Raw genomic sequence first — 17,805 nt, forward strand, 5'->3', positions numbered from 1 at the left:
GACTATATATCTCCAAGACTTCCTTTTTAAAAGCAGAACACAAAGCTTTTTGGCCAAATCATACTGATTTTGGTTCTAAAAACCTGATCTGAAGTAACAGACGCCACTAAAGGTTTCTCAGCAAGGGAATAATATCACCACATCCATGCTTTTGTTACCTATGTAACAGCAGCAGGAGGGATGTCCTAGAATTGAGGCCAGGGTGATCAGCTAAGAAGCTACTGGAGAGGTTTAAGTGGAAGACTTGGCAATTCATTACACTGTACCTGAGTGTTAAAGAAGATAAAGGAATCAATGATAACGTCAAACTGTCTAGCTTGAACAGTGAAATAAATGGGGATACCAATGGAAATGAGAACCAAAAGCAAAACAGGCACTAATAGGGCAATGCAGGAGTATTGATTTTGAATTGATAACGATCGGCAGCTGGATGCAGGTATATGCATTTGGCAGCTGGAGCTCAGGAAGAGGGGCTGAGGTTGGAGACACAGATTTGGAAATAATCAGCATGCAAATAATAGCTGCAGCCACAACAACAGATTGTTATCATCCAAGGAAAATGTACAAAACATAAATGCACAACAGTAACTCTGATGGAACTCTGAGGAACACCTTCCTCTATATAGCAGAACAGGGTAAAAAGCTCTGAGAGGAGGAGATTAAAAAAAAATAGGGCTGTGAAAGCCAAGGAAGACTATTTCAAGAAAGAAGGTATAATATCAAGTTTTTAAAGAGAGTAGGAAGTAGAATGAACACTAAAATGGGGAGATTGATTTTGGCAACCAGGGCTGGTGACCTCATGGAAGTTTTAGAGGAGCAGATGGCACCAGATTAAAGTGAATGGGCTGTTGGCACATGACCACATGAATGATCAGTGAAGGAGAACAAAGCGGACTGGAGGTGAGCAGTGCTGTAAATTCACACGGTTCCTTTAAGTACAGCAGTAAAGAGAAGAGAAAGGCAGGACAAGTTAGGAAAAGCCAAAGCTGAGGATAAGGAGCTCTAAGATAGAAAAGACAAACATTAGAAGATGAAGGGAAAAGAACTACCAGAGGAAGGACTGAAACTCTGGAAGAGGTCACGTAACTGATTAAAAAATAAAACCGAGGTCCTAGAAGAGGAAGGACAAGAGTTAAAGAACTTAGATAAAAGTTTTAGCCTTGCAATCGAGTAGTTGAATCTCCACCTTCCAACAGCAGGGAAGGGCCTGAGAGCAGTAAAGACAGAGCTATTCAGAGGAGCGGCCGAGGGAGTGTGTGTCTGATGGCTTTAATTTCTCCACAAAGGGGAGAAAAGACCAGGTGTCTAATAACAGGTGGGCAGCAGGAGACACAGTGTCGTAGGTATCGATTAATTCCTGGGGGGTGGTGCTCAAAGCACAGGATGAGAGATTAGGTGAAGCACTGCCAAGCTATCCCATGAGCCCAGCTGAGGATGGAACTCTCGTACTCAGCAGATCAAAAACACTCAAGTCCTTCTCAGAATGTGTGGCAGCACAGGACGAGGGACACACAGCATGTATTCTGGGTTTCAAACTGGCCAATGAGTTGCAGAGAAAGACCAAGAGGAAGAGGGAAATTATGTGAGGTGCTGGTGAGAGATCAGTACAAATAACCACTAAAGGGAAGGGAAGAAGAGGGCAGAAAGACAGTCAAGAGCTGGCTGGAAGAACTGAGAAGAGTCCAAGGATTAAAGGCTGAAGAGCAGGTTTTGCCAGGATGGGAGACAAAGGTGGAGATTTTGGCCAGAGAATATTTCAGGGGGTCTCTTCTAGATCGATTTTTAAGTCGACTTTGATTCTATCCAAAATAAACTGAGGGGAAAAAAACAAACAAAACCAAAAACCTAGCCAAGTAGGGGGCTTACATATATGAGATTCCTAAACCAATTTTTTTAAACTTTTAACTATTCTACCATTTTTGGATATTTCTACTATTGTAAATTAAAAACACATTCTGGCAAGCACGTTTGTTCTCACATCCATGTTTTGTTATTTCTTTAAAAGGGATTCCTACAAGTGAAATTACTAAATTAAAATACATGAACAAAATGCTCTTGGATTATCAAAACACTTAGACTTTACCCTCTATAAACTTTTAGATAAAAACAACATAATACTATACACATTACTTTGCATCATGCTTTTATAAACTTAGCAATATTTTAAATCTTTGTCAATACATTTATCTATTTTAGCTTTTTAATGACTGCACAGTAATCCATTTAATGACATTATTATTATTTTTTTTTTTTTTTTGAGCCAGAGTCTCACTCTGTTGCCCTCAGTAGAGTGCCACGGCATCAGCCTAGCTCACAGCAACCTCAAACTCCTGGGCTCAAGTGATCCTCCTCCCTCAGCCTCCCAAGTAGCTGAGACTACAGGTGTGCATCATCATGCCTGGCTAATCTTTCTATTTTTAGTAGAGACAGGGTCTTACTCTTGCTCAGGCTGGCCTCAAACTCCTGAGCTCAAATGATCCTCCGGCCTCAGCCTCCCAGAGTGTTAGGATTACAGGCATGAGCCATCACACCTGGCCAACATTACTTCTTATTTAAGCAATTCCTTTCTAATAACCATTTAGATTATTTCTACCTTTTTGCTACATAGGTAATGCTATAATGAACATTTTGGTAACATATCTTTGCAAAATTGCCTGATATTTCCTAATGAAAAAAAATTTATAAAAGTGAAATTGCTAGGTTAAAGAGTTCATTTTTTTAACAATGTTTTTTAATTCTTTTGCTGAGGTAGGGTCTTGCTATGTTGCCCAGGCTGGTCTTGAACCCTCGGACTCAAGTGATCTGCTCAACTCAGCCTCCCAAAGATCTGGGATTATAGGCATAAGTCACCACCCCCAGCCCTTAAGGCTTTTGATACATACTTCACACTGCCCTCCAGAAAAGTTATACCAATTAATACTGCCACTGTGGTATAAATAACATGGTTCGGCCGGGCGTGGTGGCTCACGCCTGTAATCCTAGCACTCTGGGAGGCTGAGGCAGGCGGATTGTTTGAGCTCAGGAGTTCAAGACCAGCCTGAGCAACAGCGAGACCCCGTCTCTACTAAGAATAGAAAGAAATTATATGGACAGCTAAAAATATACATAGAAAAAATTAGCTGGGCATGGTGCCATACGCCTGTAGTCCCAGCTACTCGGGAGGCTGAGGCAGGAGGATCGCTTGAGCCCAAGAGTTTGAGGTTGCTGTGAGCTAGGCTGACGCCACTGCACTCTCTAGCCCGGGCAACAGATTGAGACTCTGTCTCCAAAAAAAAAAAAAAAAGGTTCAATCAATGAATATCACTTTTCCTTATAATTTTTGCCAATCTGATAGGGGGAAATTGGCCACTTATTTACATTATAAAAATTGTAAGAATCAATATTTTCAATATAGGCAATTTATAATTCATGTATGTGTCTGTGATGACTTTTTTCTTCATATCCTTGGTACATTTTTTTTTTAAAGCATTGCTGAACACAATCCTGGATGCCATAATCCTGAATGTTGAAATCCCAAAAGATCAAAAATCCCTAAAATCATAATCCTGAATGATTAAAATCTCGAATGCTGAAATCCTAAAAGCTGAATTCTGGGGAAGAGAATGGCGTGTTTTCAGTTGCACACAGGAGAGGTACACCATGGTAGCTGTAGCCGCGTCATGTTAGGCAGAACTACTGTCTTGTTATTGTCTTTATTTGGAAATTTAGTCCAGTTTAAAGGAGATGTGTAAGGCTGCCAAGTTCACAAGCGGTTGGCTAGTGGACTTAGTTTTAGTTGTCAACTTGACTGGATTAAGAAATACCTAGAAACTTGGTAGAACATTATTTTGGGTGTGTCTGTGTGTTTCCAGAGGAGATTACTGTGAGTCTGAGTGAACCAGGTAGGGAAGATCTGCCCTCAAAGTTGGCAGGCTGAACCATCTAATCAGCTGGAGGCCCAGAGAGAACAATGCAGAAGGTGGATTGGACGCCTTGAGAGCTGGGACAGACTTCTCATTCTGCCTCGAACATCAGAACTCTAAGCTTGCTTGTCTTTGAACTCCAGGATTTACCCGTCCCCACGCCAGGTCCTGAGGCTTTTGGCTTTGGATTGAAAGTTATATCATCAGTTTCCCTGGTTCTGAGGACTTCACGCTTGCACTAAGAAATGCCAGCATCCCAGAGTCTCCAGCTTACAGACGGGCTGTTACGGGACTTCTCAGCCACCATAACTGTGTGAGCTAATTCCCTTAATAAATCTCCTGCCATATTTATCCTACTGGTTCTGTTTCTCTGGAGGAATCTGACCAACAAAGATTTGGTACTGGGGAAGCACAATCTCAGTATATTCCTTAGAACACAATGGGAGCGATCTGTGAAATTGTCCCCTTGCAAAAAGGCTGCGATTAAGTCAAGCATATGAGACTACTTAATGGCAAAAGGTAAAAGTTTAAAAGCTAATTATCACTGGAGCATTGAAAGTAGAAAATCATTTAATTGCAATGGCCAAGCAATAACCAGACTTTTAAATGGACAATATACACTTACAAAATTTGTAGACCACAACCACTGTCCAAATACAAGTGCAGCGAGTGTTTTGAAGATTACAGAAGTGAAATGCAGGTACATTTCACAAGAAATCTCCCCTGCCAAATTATTCAATCATGTACAACTTCTGCACCTTTACACGGATCACCAATTCACTATGTTATTCATTTCATCTTCACATCATTTCCAATACTAGAGGATAAATTGTGTAAAAACTTTTAGAACGTTCTAATTTATTTTATGCAGTTTGCAAATTTGACTCCGTGGAAGCACATTAACAAAATGCTCACTTTGTGTGCAAGCACTGTGTATGTAAAAACATTGATACTTCTTCAAATAAATGAGGAACCTGCATTTGTGAAAGATAAAATTTCTCAAGATCTTGGCTCTCTGGTTTTTGATCAATCTCATGAAAAGACTTATGCTGTCTGTCACAAAATGATTATAGTTATAAAGCTGGGTGAATACAATTATCAACCACAGTGACATGTGTTTTTACAGTTCACTTTCTGACCCATTTCTCACAAATACAGTTCAACTGCTAGTAACTGTTATACTTGATAGTATATTTGATAGTGTCCACTTCCTTTCCAGACTCGCCATACCTGAGTGCTTATGCTTGTAAAAATATGTATGTTATTGTTGCCTATTTTACTGTGTCAAGTAGACTACGAAGTATTCTATCATGTTTTAAAAAAATTTTTATTTACTTTTAATTGACATACAGTAGTTGTACATATTTATGGGGTACATAATGATTTTTATGTTTCTCAAATAAATCCCCCTTTAAAAGTGTAAATAAATGTCTTTCAAAGAATTTTTAAAATTACTTTTTCAGAATTACATTTTTTGCGATTTTGATCTTTCAGAACTGTGATTTTTTTGAGATTTTAGATTTTAGGGATTTTGATCTTTTGGGATTTCAACATTCAGGATAGTGTCTTTTGGGATTATGGCCCAAATTCTTTTTAAACGGGGAGGTTCATGTTTTTGTATATATTTGTAAGATCCAATTATATATTAAAGAAATCATAATCATTTTGGCTGAATGGATATTAGAGCTATTTTTCTCTGAGTGTGTCTTTTCATTTTGTTTATATTTATTGATGTATTAAGGCCTTCAATGTATTCAGATCTATCAATCTTTTCCTTTGGCAGGAGAAGCAGAGAGGAAACCAGGATTTCTTAAGGAGATAAAGAACTGTCCTTTGTTTTCCAAAGCTGTTTTCTGTGCTGTGCCTACTTACTCAAATTGAAAACATGGTAAGAGTCAAGACTACTAGTTCTAAAAGAAAGGGGATTAACTCAGAATATAAGAACATGTAAGGGATTATAAAATGCCTTTTAATATTTTAATATTACTTACCTTGTTAAGAATGCCTCTAATAAAAACATAAGAGAACTTTTTACCCTAGCATGAAAAGAATTTCATTAAGGAATAAAAATGAAAAAGCTAACATACATGAACCCTTGCAAATTTTGAACGTGTCAAATTAATAAGAGGAACACATGAAGAAGATCTGGAAAACCCTCAGATTTCCAGAGAACCAGGCCCTGTAACATTATCACAGATGAGTGGTATCCCATAAAGGAAGTGTAGAACATCAAATATACTTATAGCGTAAGGAAGATGATACTTACTATTCCAGAACCAGTATCATTTCTGACGAAGTCTCATAAACTTCATGTAAATTAATGACCCAAGGATTGTCCTGTGCTAGTTCAAGTACAGCAATCTCATGAATTATTTCCATCCGACAATCTTGGCCTTTTCTTCTTTTCCTCATGAACTTTGCTGCAAATTCTTTCCCAGAATCTTTCTTTATACATTTTCTCACCACTGCAAATTTCCCCCTAGAATTAAACAAAAATATTCACTGTTAAAGTTGACAACTTTCCAGAGATGGTAAATTTTAATAAAAATATCCAAATACCTACTGGTAGAAATTCAAATGTAGCTCTATTCAATCACAGAAGTAGCCATATCACTTAGAAACTTATATAAGCTACATCTATAGATTTATAGATTAAATATCTGTAAAATTAATTTTTCTAAATAAGAATTAACTAAATATTAAAGTCAATATCTTTTGCAGAGTTATACAAAAAATAACTTGGTTAACTTTTTACACATTTATACATGAAATGATTTAAATCTTTAAAAAAGCCATTTGATTTTTAAATATAAATTGGTCATGAGAATTCCCAATATGATAAATTTCACTGTCACTAATTGACTCTAAAGAACATTATCACCTTCTAAAATTATAAAAGTTAGGATCTCATCGATATCATTCTAACTTTAACATCAGCTGAAAATGTTTTGTTTTCCTAGACAGATACAACAAGCATTACCTTAATACACTACAATTTGTCATTAAACTAACAAGCAGGTCAAACAGGGGAACTGATATAGCATATTGTTCAAAGGTATGAGTTCTGGAACTAGACCTATGGGGGCTTGAATTCCACAAGTGGCACTTGACACATAACCTTACGCAATTTATTTAACCTCTGTAAGTCTCATTTTTCTTATCTGTATAGGGACACAAATGGTATCTACTTCACAAGGTTGTGACAATTACAGTATACAGAATATGTCAATTGCTTAGCATGGTACTTGACATACAGTAAGTGCTCAATAAAATATTACTAATCACACAAATCATTAAGTTGTGATAGTCAACACCCATAAATATCTACTGAATCCTTAGGTTGGAAAAGAAACTTAGAAATCATATAGTTTTCTTCTAAGATTCAGAAGCCAAGGAAGGGGGAAAAATCATTTTTTTTTTAAACCTAACACCAAATGCCAATGTCTTATTTCAAACTATGAGGTAATCTCTTCTACTACTGGGCACATATTATTTTGTAATATTAAGATTTTCATTAAACCTGACTTCAGCTGAAGGGCTGAAGTCTGGGTTCTCTGCAGAGCAGCACAGAACAGACCCCACTCTCTTTCCCACTACAGTCTTGCCGATGTTGAACACACTGAACACAACCTGTTAGCTGCCACTCTCTCTTCTCTTTCCCAATGTCCCAATTCCTCAGCCCCATGAGGTTTTTTGACCCTCTCACTATTATGGCTCATCAGAAAATGTGCCAACCAAATCTGAAGCAACTACTGCAGGTATAATCTGATCAAAGTGTTACATCATTATTTTGTTGATCTTGGCACAAAATAACCTAATATTGCTTGTTAGAAAACTTGACAAGTTTTTCATATTTTATATTGGGCTGGTAAATAAATAATATAGATTTTTTTCCCCTTGAATTTTTGTCAAGTCAGTATTTTTATACTGACTATATTGTAAAAATGCTTTCTAAAAAAATTAAATGCAAGGTTTTAATTTGCCCTGTTAAGCTCTAACTTCTAGGTTTTGGTAGCATTCTAGACTACTGGCACAATTTTGAGTACTAATTCTTCCCTCCCATCTATTGTTAACTGCAAATATAATTATCATGCCCTCTATATTTTTGTTACCATTAGTAATAAAAATGTGGAATGACAAATATCCTTAGGCACAGCCCTATAGCTGTTCAATTTGGTAACAATGTACCTAATAGCACCCTTATTCAGATCAAAGTTCTTTTATTTGGGGAAATATGAAAGACTTCTATAGATACTGGATACTATGTGTTTTATTTTATATTTTATTTTAACTATAAACAAATTCATCAAAGACTTATACCACCTTTTATTCAACCCCACAAAATCATTAGGCTAATACCTCCATCAAGTTTTAGAAGATGCCCAATGACCTTTGGATTCTTCTAAGAAAAAAAAAATCTTAATAATTTGATTTTTTTCATACGTACCTGTCAGAAGTTTCAAAAGAGAAAGTTTTTTTTTTTTTTTTTTTTGAGACAGAGTCTCACTCTGTTGCCCAGGCTAGAGTGAGTGCCGTGGCGTCAGCCTAGCTCACAGCAACCTCAAACTCCTGAACTCAAGCGATCCTCCTGTCTCAGCCTCCCGAGTAGCTGGGACTACAGGCATGCGCCACCATGCCCGGCTAATTTTTTCTATATATATTTTTAGCTGTCCATATAATTTCTTTCTATTTTTAGTAGAGATGGGGTCTCGCTCTTGCTCAGGCTGGTCTTGAACTCCTGACCTCGAGCGATCCGCCCACCTCGGCCTCCCAGAGTGCTAGGATTACAGGCGTGAGCCACCGCGCCCGGCCCAAAAGAGAAAGTTTAATTTGTAAAAAACTGATCTGAAAAGAAGCCTCAACATATAATTGACAGTGAACATATTCCTGGTAAGTTAGAAATGACTCGGCTGAATGGCCCTCGGAGCACTCCCACGTCAAACACACAAATGTTTATTTTTGCCACACCTAAAATTCAAAGCAACACAGTACTGCAAAGTAAAACACTACTTATTATCTAGCCTGAAAGTGTGTTTTTGAAGACCAGATGTGAAAGACAAGTGACTCAGCAAACAGAGAACTGGACTCACACACGGCTAAGCTGTGAACTCGGGGAACCCTGTCCCAGAACAGCCACTGCTAAACTCTGGGGCCTGTTCCCCACACTCGTTCTGTCTGCCGCCACACGCCTCACCCATTCCTGAGGTGCCAGGATGCGGTTCCCACGGCTCTCCTTTCATAGCGATGACTACTCTGACACCGCCTTTGTTTCCGCGGAAGCATCCCTCACAGTTTCAGGTTTCTTCTTTCCTTTCCATCGTATCCTACACTATACCGGGGGTCAGCAAATCTGTCTGTAAAAGGCAAGATCGTAAATATTTTTGGCTTTGCAGGCCAGATGGTCTCTGTGGCAACTATGTAAGCCCACCGCTGCGGAGCAAAGGCAGCCATGGACAAAAGGGAAGTGAATGGGTGTGGCTGGGTTTCAAGAAAACTTTATGGACATTGCAACTTGAATTCCGTATCATTTTCATGTCATTAAATATTACGTTTATTCTGATTTTTTTCAACAATTTAAAATACAAAAAAAATTACTAGCTTGTGAGCCATACAAAAATAGGTAGCTGGGTATAGTTTGCTGGCCTCCACACTATCCCACACTGAAAACTCTTCCATTGTTCTAATACTGCATACCACTGACAGGAAGACAGCGGGTCACAGTGACTGCAGGAAACACGTACGCCTTCATCTCTAGATGACTGGTGCAATGAGAGGGGGACCTTTACCACCACTTGAGGAGGAGTCAGGAGACAGATTTCTGGGAGCTGTTCTTCCTGTAGAGCCACACCATACAAAGAGACATGAGATTCAGCTTTCAAGGTACAGAGTCCCACTGAACAGACTAAGAATTATATTGATACTGAGTTCCCTAAATTCCATACCCCAAAAGAGTTCCAACATGCATTATGTTGGGCTGGGTATGGTGGCTCATGCCTGTAATCCCAGCACTTTGGAAGGCCCAGGAAGGAGGATCACTTGAGGCCAGGAATTTGAGACCAATCTGGGTAACTTAGTAAGACCCCGTCTCTGGGAAAAAAAAAATTAGCCAGGCGTGGTGGCCCACACCTGTAGTCCCAGCTACTCAGGAAACTGAGGTAGGAGGATCGCTTGAGCCTGGGAGTTGGAGGCTGCAGTGAGCTATGACTGCACCACTGCACTCCAGCCTGGGTGACAGAGTGAGACCACATCTCTATTAAAAAAAAAAAAAAAATGCATATTTTACTGTGGCTTTATGGTAAAAATTGTGACTGTATCTCAATCTTTAACTTTAGGTTATTGAGGCCTCTGCAAAACATTTAAAAAATGATGTTTTTCTGACACTGGGGGCCACAGTTATATACAGAGACTTGGGGCTGAGGGGGCTCAAAGGGCCTAAGATGTTGGTTGTACATCTATTTCTTTGTTGACTGAAAAGCCAAACTTCTTCCTGGAATACACAGTTGCTAACAATTGTCAGAGCTATTCATTCATTTCACGAACATCTATAGTTTACTATTATGTACAAAACAGAGAGCTCAAGTTTTCATTAAACAGTTTGGGATGAATGTCAGAAATGAATACATTTCAGAACTACTCAAGGAAAGCATATTCCAGAATGGTAGGAAAGGGAAGATACATGAACAGTTACAACAAGAGGAAAAGACGTTTGGATTGGGCCCACCAGCCCAACCTCCCTAAGAACAAGGACCAAATTTCATTCATTTTTGCATTACCAGTGCTTAACGCAGAGCTCAGGAAGGCATGGTGAGCATCTTTAGGTAAGTATGACTTGTTAAGGACGTTTGGGCTTTACCAGGTTTAAAATGGGCACCTACTAGAATTCTTAAGATAATTGTTTTAAAAAGATAATTCTGATAGTACTGTGAAGAGTGGTTGCTAAGTGATAACTACAAACAGGGAGGCCAGTAAAATAATTCAAGGCAATGGGCCTGAACTCAATAGCAGCAGCGGAGCCTGGGAAGAGAGAATACATTTAAAAGACATTCAAGGTCAAGATTTACTAGCACTGCCTGACAGACTGAGTTGTAGGCAGAGATGGGGGGAGAAGGGAAGGGTGGCAGTCAAGGACAACTTCTAGATTTTTAATATGGGCACTATGTAAATGTGGTACCATCCACTGAGATAAAGACTATAAAAACAATAACATATTTTTGGCAAAAGATCATGTTTTAGGTTTTGGATAGAAGTTTGAGGTGCCTTTCTCAGTAAAGAGAATCTCATTTACTGGATGGATTTCAAATATAAGTTAAGCACTGGGTTATAGGTAAAGGTGAAGCAATAATAGACTATATAAGGTTCAGGTAAACATGAGAAAATGCAGATGCTAATTTGAGTGGTACACAGAAGAAGCAAAATAATGTCCAAGGTCCTGTTTCATTCTAAATTTCAATAATGTGCTTTGTTTATATCTTTATCAATCTGACATATTACAGTTTCTGTCTCCCCAGCCACACTGAGACTTCCCGGGACCTCACTTATTATTCATCTTAGTATCTCCATAGTACCCTGCACACGGCAGGTGCGCAAATAGATAACACACTGAGTATATATACTCTTATTATTTTGTTAAATAAAAGCTTTATGGCAACTTAACCTCATAATGTTTAATACACTGGACTACGTGCCATTCTGTTTACTGAATTTTTCTACCACTGTGTCTTGTTTGTTTTATTGCCAATGGCTGGAGTATCTTACATGGCTACTTCTGAAATTCCATCCATTCTTTACAGCTCAGCTCAAATGTTATTTCACCCATAAGACCTTCCAGTGGCATGTCATTTTGCCTATAAAGGGGACAGTGATTGATCAGTTACACTGTTACATTTGGGAGTAACCTCCAGAGGACAGGGGAAGGATGCCTTCTGTCCTTTGTATATAAATACAATATTTACTTAATTACATTGGGGTGACATCTTAAACATAAAGAAGTTCCATTTAAGAACGACCTAAAATAACTTCTGTATTCCTTACCTCTGAAAATATCAAGGAAAACAACAAAAATATATATAATATCTGTTGGCCCTAAATGTAAATACCAGTGAATCCATTCAAATAAGACATCAGTGTGAGTGATGAGAATAGGCAAGGCTTTAAAAGCCAAACCTGGTTTTAAATTCTGGCCAGTAACTGTAATTCTGGGCAATTTATTCATTCTTTCTGAGCCTTGGATTCCTTATCTATAAAATGAGGTTAATGGTACCTACCTTACAGGGTGGAGAAGACTAAACACAATTACATCTTTAAAATGCACAGCATTCAATAAATAATCAGTAATCAGTAGCTATATTTATTGTTTTGGGCACTAATTTCAGATCTATGATATAACCAATGACAATAATTTGTACCAAAAAAAATCATAGAGCTGGACATGGTGGCTTGCACCTGTAATCCCAGCTACTCAGGAGGCTGAGGCAGGGATTGCTTGAGCCCAGTTCAAGACCAGCCTGGGCAACATAGTGAGACCCTGTCTCTAAAACATAAAATAAGATAAAATAAAATAAATAAAAATCATAGAAAAGTTCTGGAGGTGATCTGATTTGAACTGTACATGAAGTGTAAATTCCCTCAATAAATCTAGTACCTTCTTACTTACCTACAGAGGTGAATCAATGACCATAGCTACTTGGCTTTCTAATGCATTTGGTTCAATAGTCAGATTTTATAAAATTAACAAAATTCATTAAATCCTTAAGTTCATGTATTTTAAATTAAGATTTTAACATTTTAAGCACCAACTTTTAAAAATTAAACAGCTGACTTAATGAATTACTTGAAGCCATACTTCCCCCGAATCCTTTCTTGTCCCTGTTACCCTTAACTGCTCTGAGGAGAATGGAACAGGACATCCCTAGCTACTGGGCTGTAAGAATACGACACTGAAGCTTGTAGTGTTTGTTCCAGTTTGGAACGCATTAACACATCCTTTCACGAAAACTATTTTAGTCACAAGACAGACTACAGACCATTCTCTGAAAAACATTTGTGGTGTAATGGAAGTGATTTCAAAGTCAGGAGTCCCAGCTCTGCTGTCTCTCACAAGACTCAATCTCTGTCTTGGTTTTCTCATCTGAAAAACGAGGTTTTCAAACAGGCTTGTGGTAAGAGTCAATGATATAATGCATGTGAAAGCACTTGTAAAACTGTAAAGCCTACAATTTATGAAGTACCTCTTCCAGATGGTAACTCATATTTATAAATTTTTCCATAGGAAAATTCAACTGTGGGCATGCAATAATATTTAAAAGAATGTTCTTTTGACAATTTTTTTGTTAAGAAAAAATTTACGAATATATTAAAAATGTTAAAGTTGAGGACTAGATGAAAACACATGCATTCGATGTGAAATTGGTATATTTTTAAATCTCTAGAAACATCTTTTTGTTCCTGTATTATCAATAAACTCAAGGGCAATCAACATGAAAAACTTCTCAGAACCCAAGGTCATTTCTCTTGCTCCTCGGTAATGAAGCCATTAATGTGGTTTACACTGGCACAGATCCTGACACAAAGAAAGGTAACAAGCCTTAGGAATAACAAGTCAAGCTTCCAGCAATAAAAGAAAGTTTTACATCATATATTTACCTACATTTAGGTTGCTATAGACTCTGCTGGAGACATAAGAGAATGTGACATTTCTTAAAATGATCAACATCACATCCTGCCATTACTGTGGAATCAATATTGACCATTTAAAAAATTCCCTTTGAACAGCCATCTCTTCAAAAACTTTATATTTCTGATAAAATAATTGTAGTACCTGAAAGAAATCGATTGGTTTAAACAGTTAACTCTTCATGCTGCTTCTTCATTTTACTAAATGAAAGGCCACAGAATAAAATGAAAAAGTCTTGTTTTTCCTCCCACACGATTAAAATATAACAGATATTTTGCAAGTTCTAGATCAGCAAGAGATCAATTAGAGTTATATCAGAAGTAGACAACCATAATTAACAGTTGGAAAAATAAGTTTTCTATCTTACGAGAGTATACACCCAACTATGTTAAAACCGTAAGACACACACAAAATTTATAAGCCTTAAACAAGGACTGTTTATAACACAAGACAGAACTTTTACTTCCTGAGACTTAAATGGTTCCTATGACTTCATACTTTTGCCAGAGACAGAGGCCCATTTTGAGATTGTGTGCAGGTTTTCTTCTTTTTCTTTTTTGGTTACGTTTAAAATAACATTTACTGAGTTACACAATGAATTACATTTATTGAGTGCATCCCCTAAGCACAGGCTTAAGGCTATAAATGTTTTATTTTACTTAATTCTTTCAACCCTGTGAGGCAACTGAATGGTTGGGTAGTGTACTCAAGTCCATATAACTAGTAAGAGCTACTTTTCTGTGAAACATGTTTAAAAACAAAAACAACCAGTAAGAGCCAAGATTCAGTCTCAGATTGTCTGACTCCAAAGCCCATGTTCCTAATCACTACATTAAATGCCTCATAATGAAAAAGGGTACCAAAAAGAAAAAAACAGATTAGTTTTATTTTTCAGTTCCAGGCTTTTACAGCAAGTATCTAATGGCTGCATTGTTCTGCAACTTCAGGATCTATTCCTTTTTAAAAAACTTTACATAAGAAAAGGTATGCAGAAGATATCACAACCTTAAAAAAAAACAACAACCTTATAGGCAAGCTAATTTCATAATGGAGCTTAAAAAAAAGTTGAAAGAAACATTCCTGGAGGAATTAGTACCACAACAACTGGTGGGGTGCACTCAGTTTTCAGATTAAATCATTCATTATAAAGTCTACAAGACAGTGCTTGCCACCTGAAGACGGCTCAGTTTTGTAATACCTGCACTAGTTTTCCCTTTGTGGAATGAAGCCAGACAACTCAAACAAATAATGGAAAACTTTGTTTTCCTTTTCAAGTAACCAGGGTTAGTTCAGAATGTGTGGAATTTCAACGAATTAGAATATCGAGCTGAGTCAGGAGCTCCCTTCTCTTTTTGTCATAATTAAAGTGCACACAGATCCAGTCAATTAGTGCCTAGCAGTGAAGTCAATCTTGTTCCTGAAAGGTTTTTCTTTGTTAACATTTGTAATAAGTAACATATTTTTAAGGTAGGATTCCCCTCCCCCCCCCAAAAAGAAACCCTATTTCCAAAAGTTACCTTAATATTTTTAAGACAGGGCGTCTTTAACATTGTTTGTAACAATGCCTTTTCCAAGACCCCAGTTGAAAGCTGTCATATCTGTTGGAACCTTTCCCATTACAACATGGTGCTATTTTGCAACCACGACAAATGTTTGCAATAATAGTGAACATTTATTGAATACTAAGTGGCAGGCCCAGTGGTGTGTGCTTTACAGGCATGGCATCCTCACCACACCTTTATGAGGTGGGTACTGTTATTTGTGGTTTCATGGATGAGAAAAGTGAGGCTGGGGAGTTTAAGTAACCCACCCACAGGCAAACAGAGCAAGCAGGGTAAGGATATGAACTCAGGTGTGACCCCCCAAAGCCAGTGCATTTGACAATTTCTTCAAACTGTTCTCAAGGAAGAGAGTCCCTAAACCCCATAAAAATCACTATATTACCCCTCTTCAGCATACAAAATGTAAAGCATCCAAACAGCCTTCATTCACCTCTTACAACTTTAAAGAGAGACCAAGTTGTAAACTCTTCCTACTCCCACAAAAAAGGGGTAGGGTGGGGAGAAGGCAAGAGCTAGCTCACAGCAAAGTAAAAAGAGTGAGAAAAGGGCCGAAAGCCTGTGAATGAAACCAATCTAAAATTGAGGCACAGGGACCTAAATATTTTAGAAGTGAAACAGCATAAAACCAACCAAGAAAACTAAAATGATCAAGTCCTCAGCAGAAGGCTGACAGAAGTTAACATAGCACCAGAGCAAAGGAAGCTGTCACACTGATAGTAGTATTTTATTAAAGCCACTAAGGAGACGGAGAAAGCCAAAAGCGTTTAAGGGCACAAACACAGCTGACTCCATAAACCTGTGGTTTTCAGACCTGCCACCGCGGCTAAATCCGCGAGCGCGGTTCACACACTTCTCTCGTTAAATTACCATTTAAACCATCACAGATGTTGAAAGGGCGTGAGCAGAGGAAGCGTCAAGGCTCTCGGCAACCCGATGAAACCAATCCTTGCCCTTTTGTACTTGTCGTTGGCGACTTCTCCCACAGGCTATCTAGTTGAAATGACTCGCTCGGGGACTCGCCGCGGCACGCGGAGGGGCAGCTGGTGCCACTCGGCTGTCCTAATCGCCGCCGGCACCCGATTTTGTGCCCAGTCACAACGCGCGTTATCAGCACCAGCCACGCCGACGGGCCCAGCACTTATCCGCGCCCGGGTCGCGCCGGCACCCCGCCAGTCCTCACCTGCCCAGCTCCCGGCCCGGACACAGGCTGTAGCCGTCCTGGAAGGGCTCGGTGCGCACGGCGGCGCGGATCTCCGTCAGCAGCCCGCGGGCCTGGGGCGGCGGCGGCCGTCGCGGCGTGTTCAGACCCCGGCCGGCCGGGCCCGAGCCGGCGGCGATGGCCGGGGAGGAGCCGCCGCTGCCCGGCTTCTCCAGAGGGATCATGGTGCTCGGGCGCTCTTCCTTCCTGGCCGCCGGCTCTCTGCGAGAAGCCGGCGGGTAACGGGCCCGCCTCCGGCTGCCTCGTGCGGGTCCGAGGAGCCTTGGGACACCCTCTGTTCCCTGGGTGCTGTTCAGACTGCGGCCGCCAGGCTCCCGGCAGTCGGCCCCTCCCCGCGCCGGGCCCCGCCCCATCCCGTGTCCGGCCCCGCCCCGCGCCCGGCACCGCCCCATCCCGTGTCCGGCCCCGCCCCCTTGCTAGCTCCTCAGGTCCCGAGCGCCGGGTGCCTCGCGCGCGCCCTCTCTGCACCCGTTGGGAGAAGGTGCAGCTGGGGGGCCTCCCGGGCGGCCTGGAGGCGAGCATAACATCACCCTTTGGGTACTAGGGCCGACTCCATTAGCCAGTTGGGCACCTGTTGAGCATCTGCGAGTTCCGAAAGCTGACCCGCGGTTAATGAAAGGGATAAGCTCTGCGAGCAGGAACCTCACGATCGCTTTCTCGTGGGCAGGTGGATAGGGGTCATGGGACCCTGATCTCAGCTGCCGCACGACGCATTAGGATGGGGAGCTGCCCTGTTTCCTCTCTGTACAATGGCTGAGGGATCTGGATGCAGGAGCTGTATAAGTATTTTTAATCCTGCGCGCCAGCCTTATGAAATAGGCACTATTATCCTGTCTGTAGTCTTCTCTGTGTTTACTTTCATGGTGCTCTCATCAAGTCTTATGGCCTTAATTACCATCCGTATGCTGACGACTACGGAATTTATGTCTCCAGCTTCCAAGCATTCTCTGAACTTCAGACTCGTATATTTAACTAGGCACTTGGCATCTCCACTTAGATGTCACATTAGCGTCTCAGACTTAACATATACAAAAGTAGGTTCCTCCACACGAGGTTTACATGAATCGGAAACTGTAGATATGGGACCCAGCAATTTGTAGTTTAACCAGCCCTGCAGGTGATTCTGATGCACAACAAACCTAGAGAATGACTGCACTAAAGAAAACACATCTTTCTGAGATAGAGTCGTGTCCTGTTTCTACCAAGCGGGAGAATAGGGCACTTGTGCACTGCAATAGGAGCGCTACAACAATAAATCAATAGGAAAAGTTAAAAAAAAAAAAAAAAAGTAAGTTCCTGATTGTCCTTCATAAATGTACTCTTACCCAGTTTCCCCAATCTCAGTTTTTACCGTCTCCATCCTTCCAGTTTTTCAAGCCAAAAATCTTGGGATAAGCATTGACTCCTGTCTTTCATACCCCTCATCCAATTTGTTCGGGAACCCCTTTG

At 40.0% G+C, this 17,805-nt stretch overlaps 1 protein-coding gene across 1 annotated transcript in view; it reads right to left on the reverse strand.

Annotated features, from left to right (window-relative positions):
- Positions 1–16,657, reverse strand: part of STK17A (serine/threonine kinase 17a) — a 36,305-nt gene extending 19,648 nt beyond the window's left edge. The window contains exons 1-2 of the mRNA XM_069461841.1: positions 16,318–16,657; positions 6,169–6,381 (exon numbers count right to left, since the gene is read on the reverse strand). Coding sequence (XP_069317942.1) covers positions 6,169–6,381; positions 16,318–16,520 — 416 coding nt within the window. The 5' untranslated portion in view covers positions 16,521–16,657. The remainder of the gene's footprint in view (positions 1–6,168; positions 6,382–16,317) is intronic.
- Between the last annotated feature and the right edge of the window lie 1,148 nt (positions 16,658–17,805).

The sequence above is a fragment of the Eulemur rufifrons genome, chromosome 29 (genome assembly GCF_041146395.1).
Source record: "Eulemur rufifrons isolate Redbay chromosome 29, OSU_ERuf_1, whole genome shotgun sequence".
In the NCBI taxonomy this organism is placed as follows: Eukaryota; Metazoa; Chordata; class Mammalia; order Primates; family Lemuridae; genus Eulemur; species Eulemur rufifrons.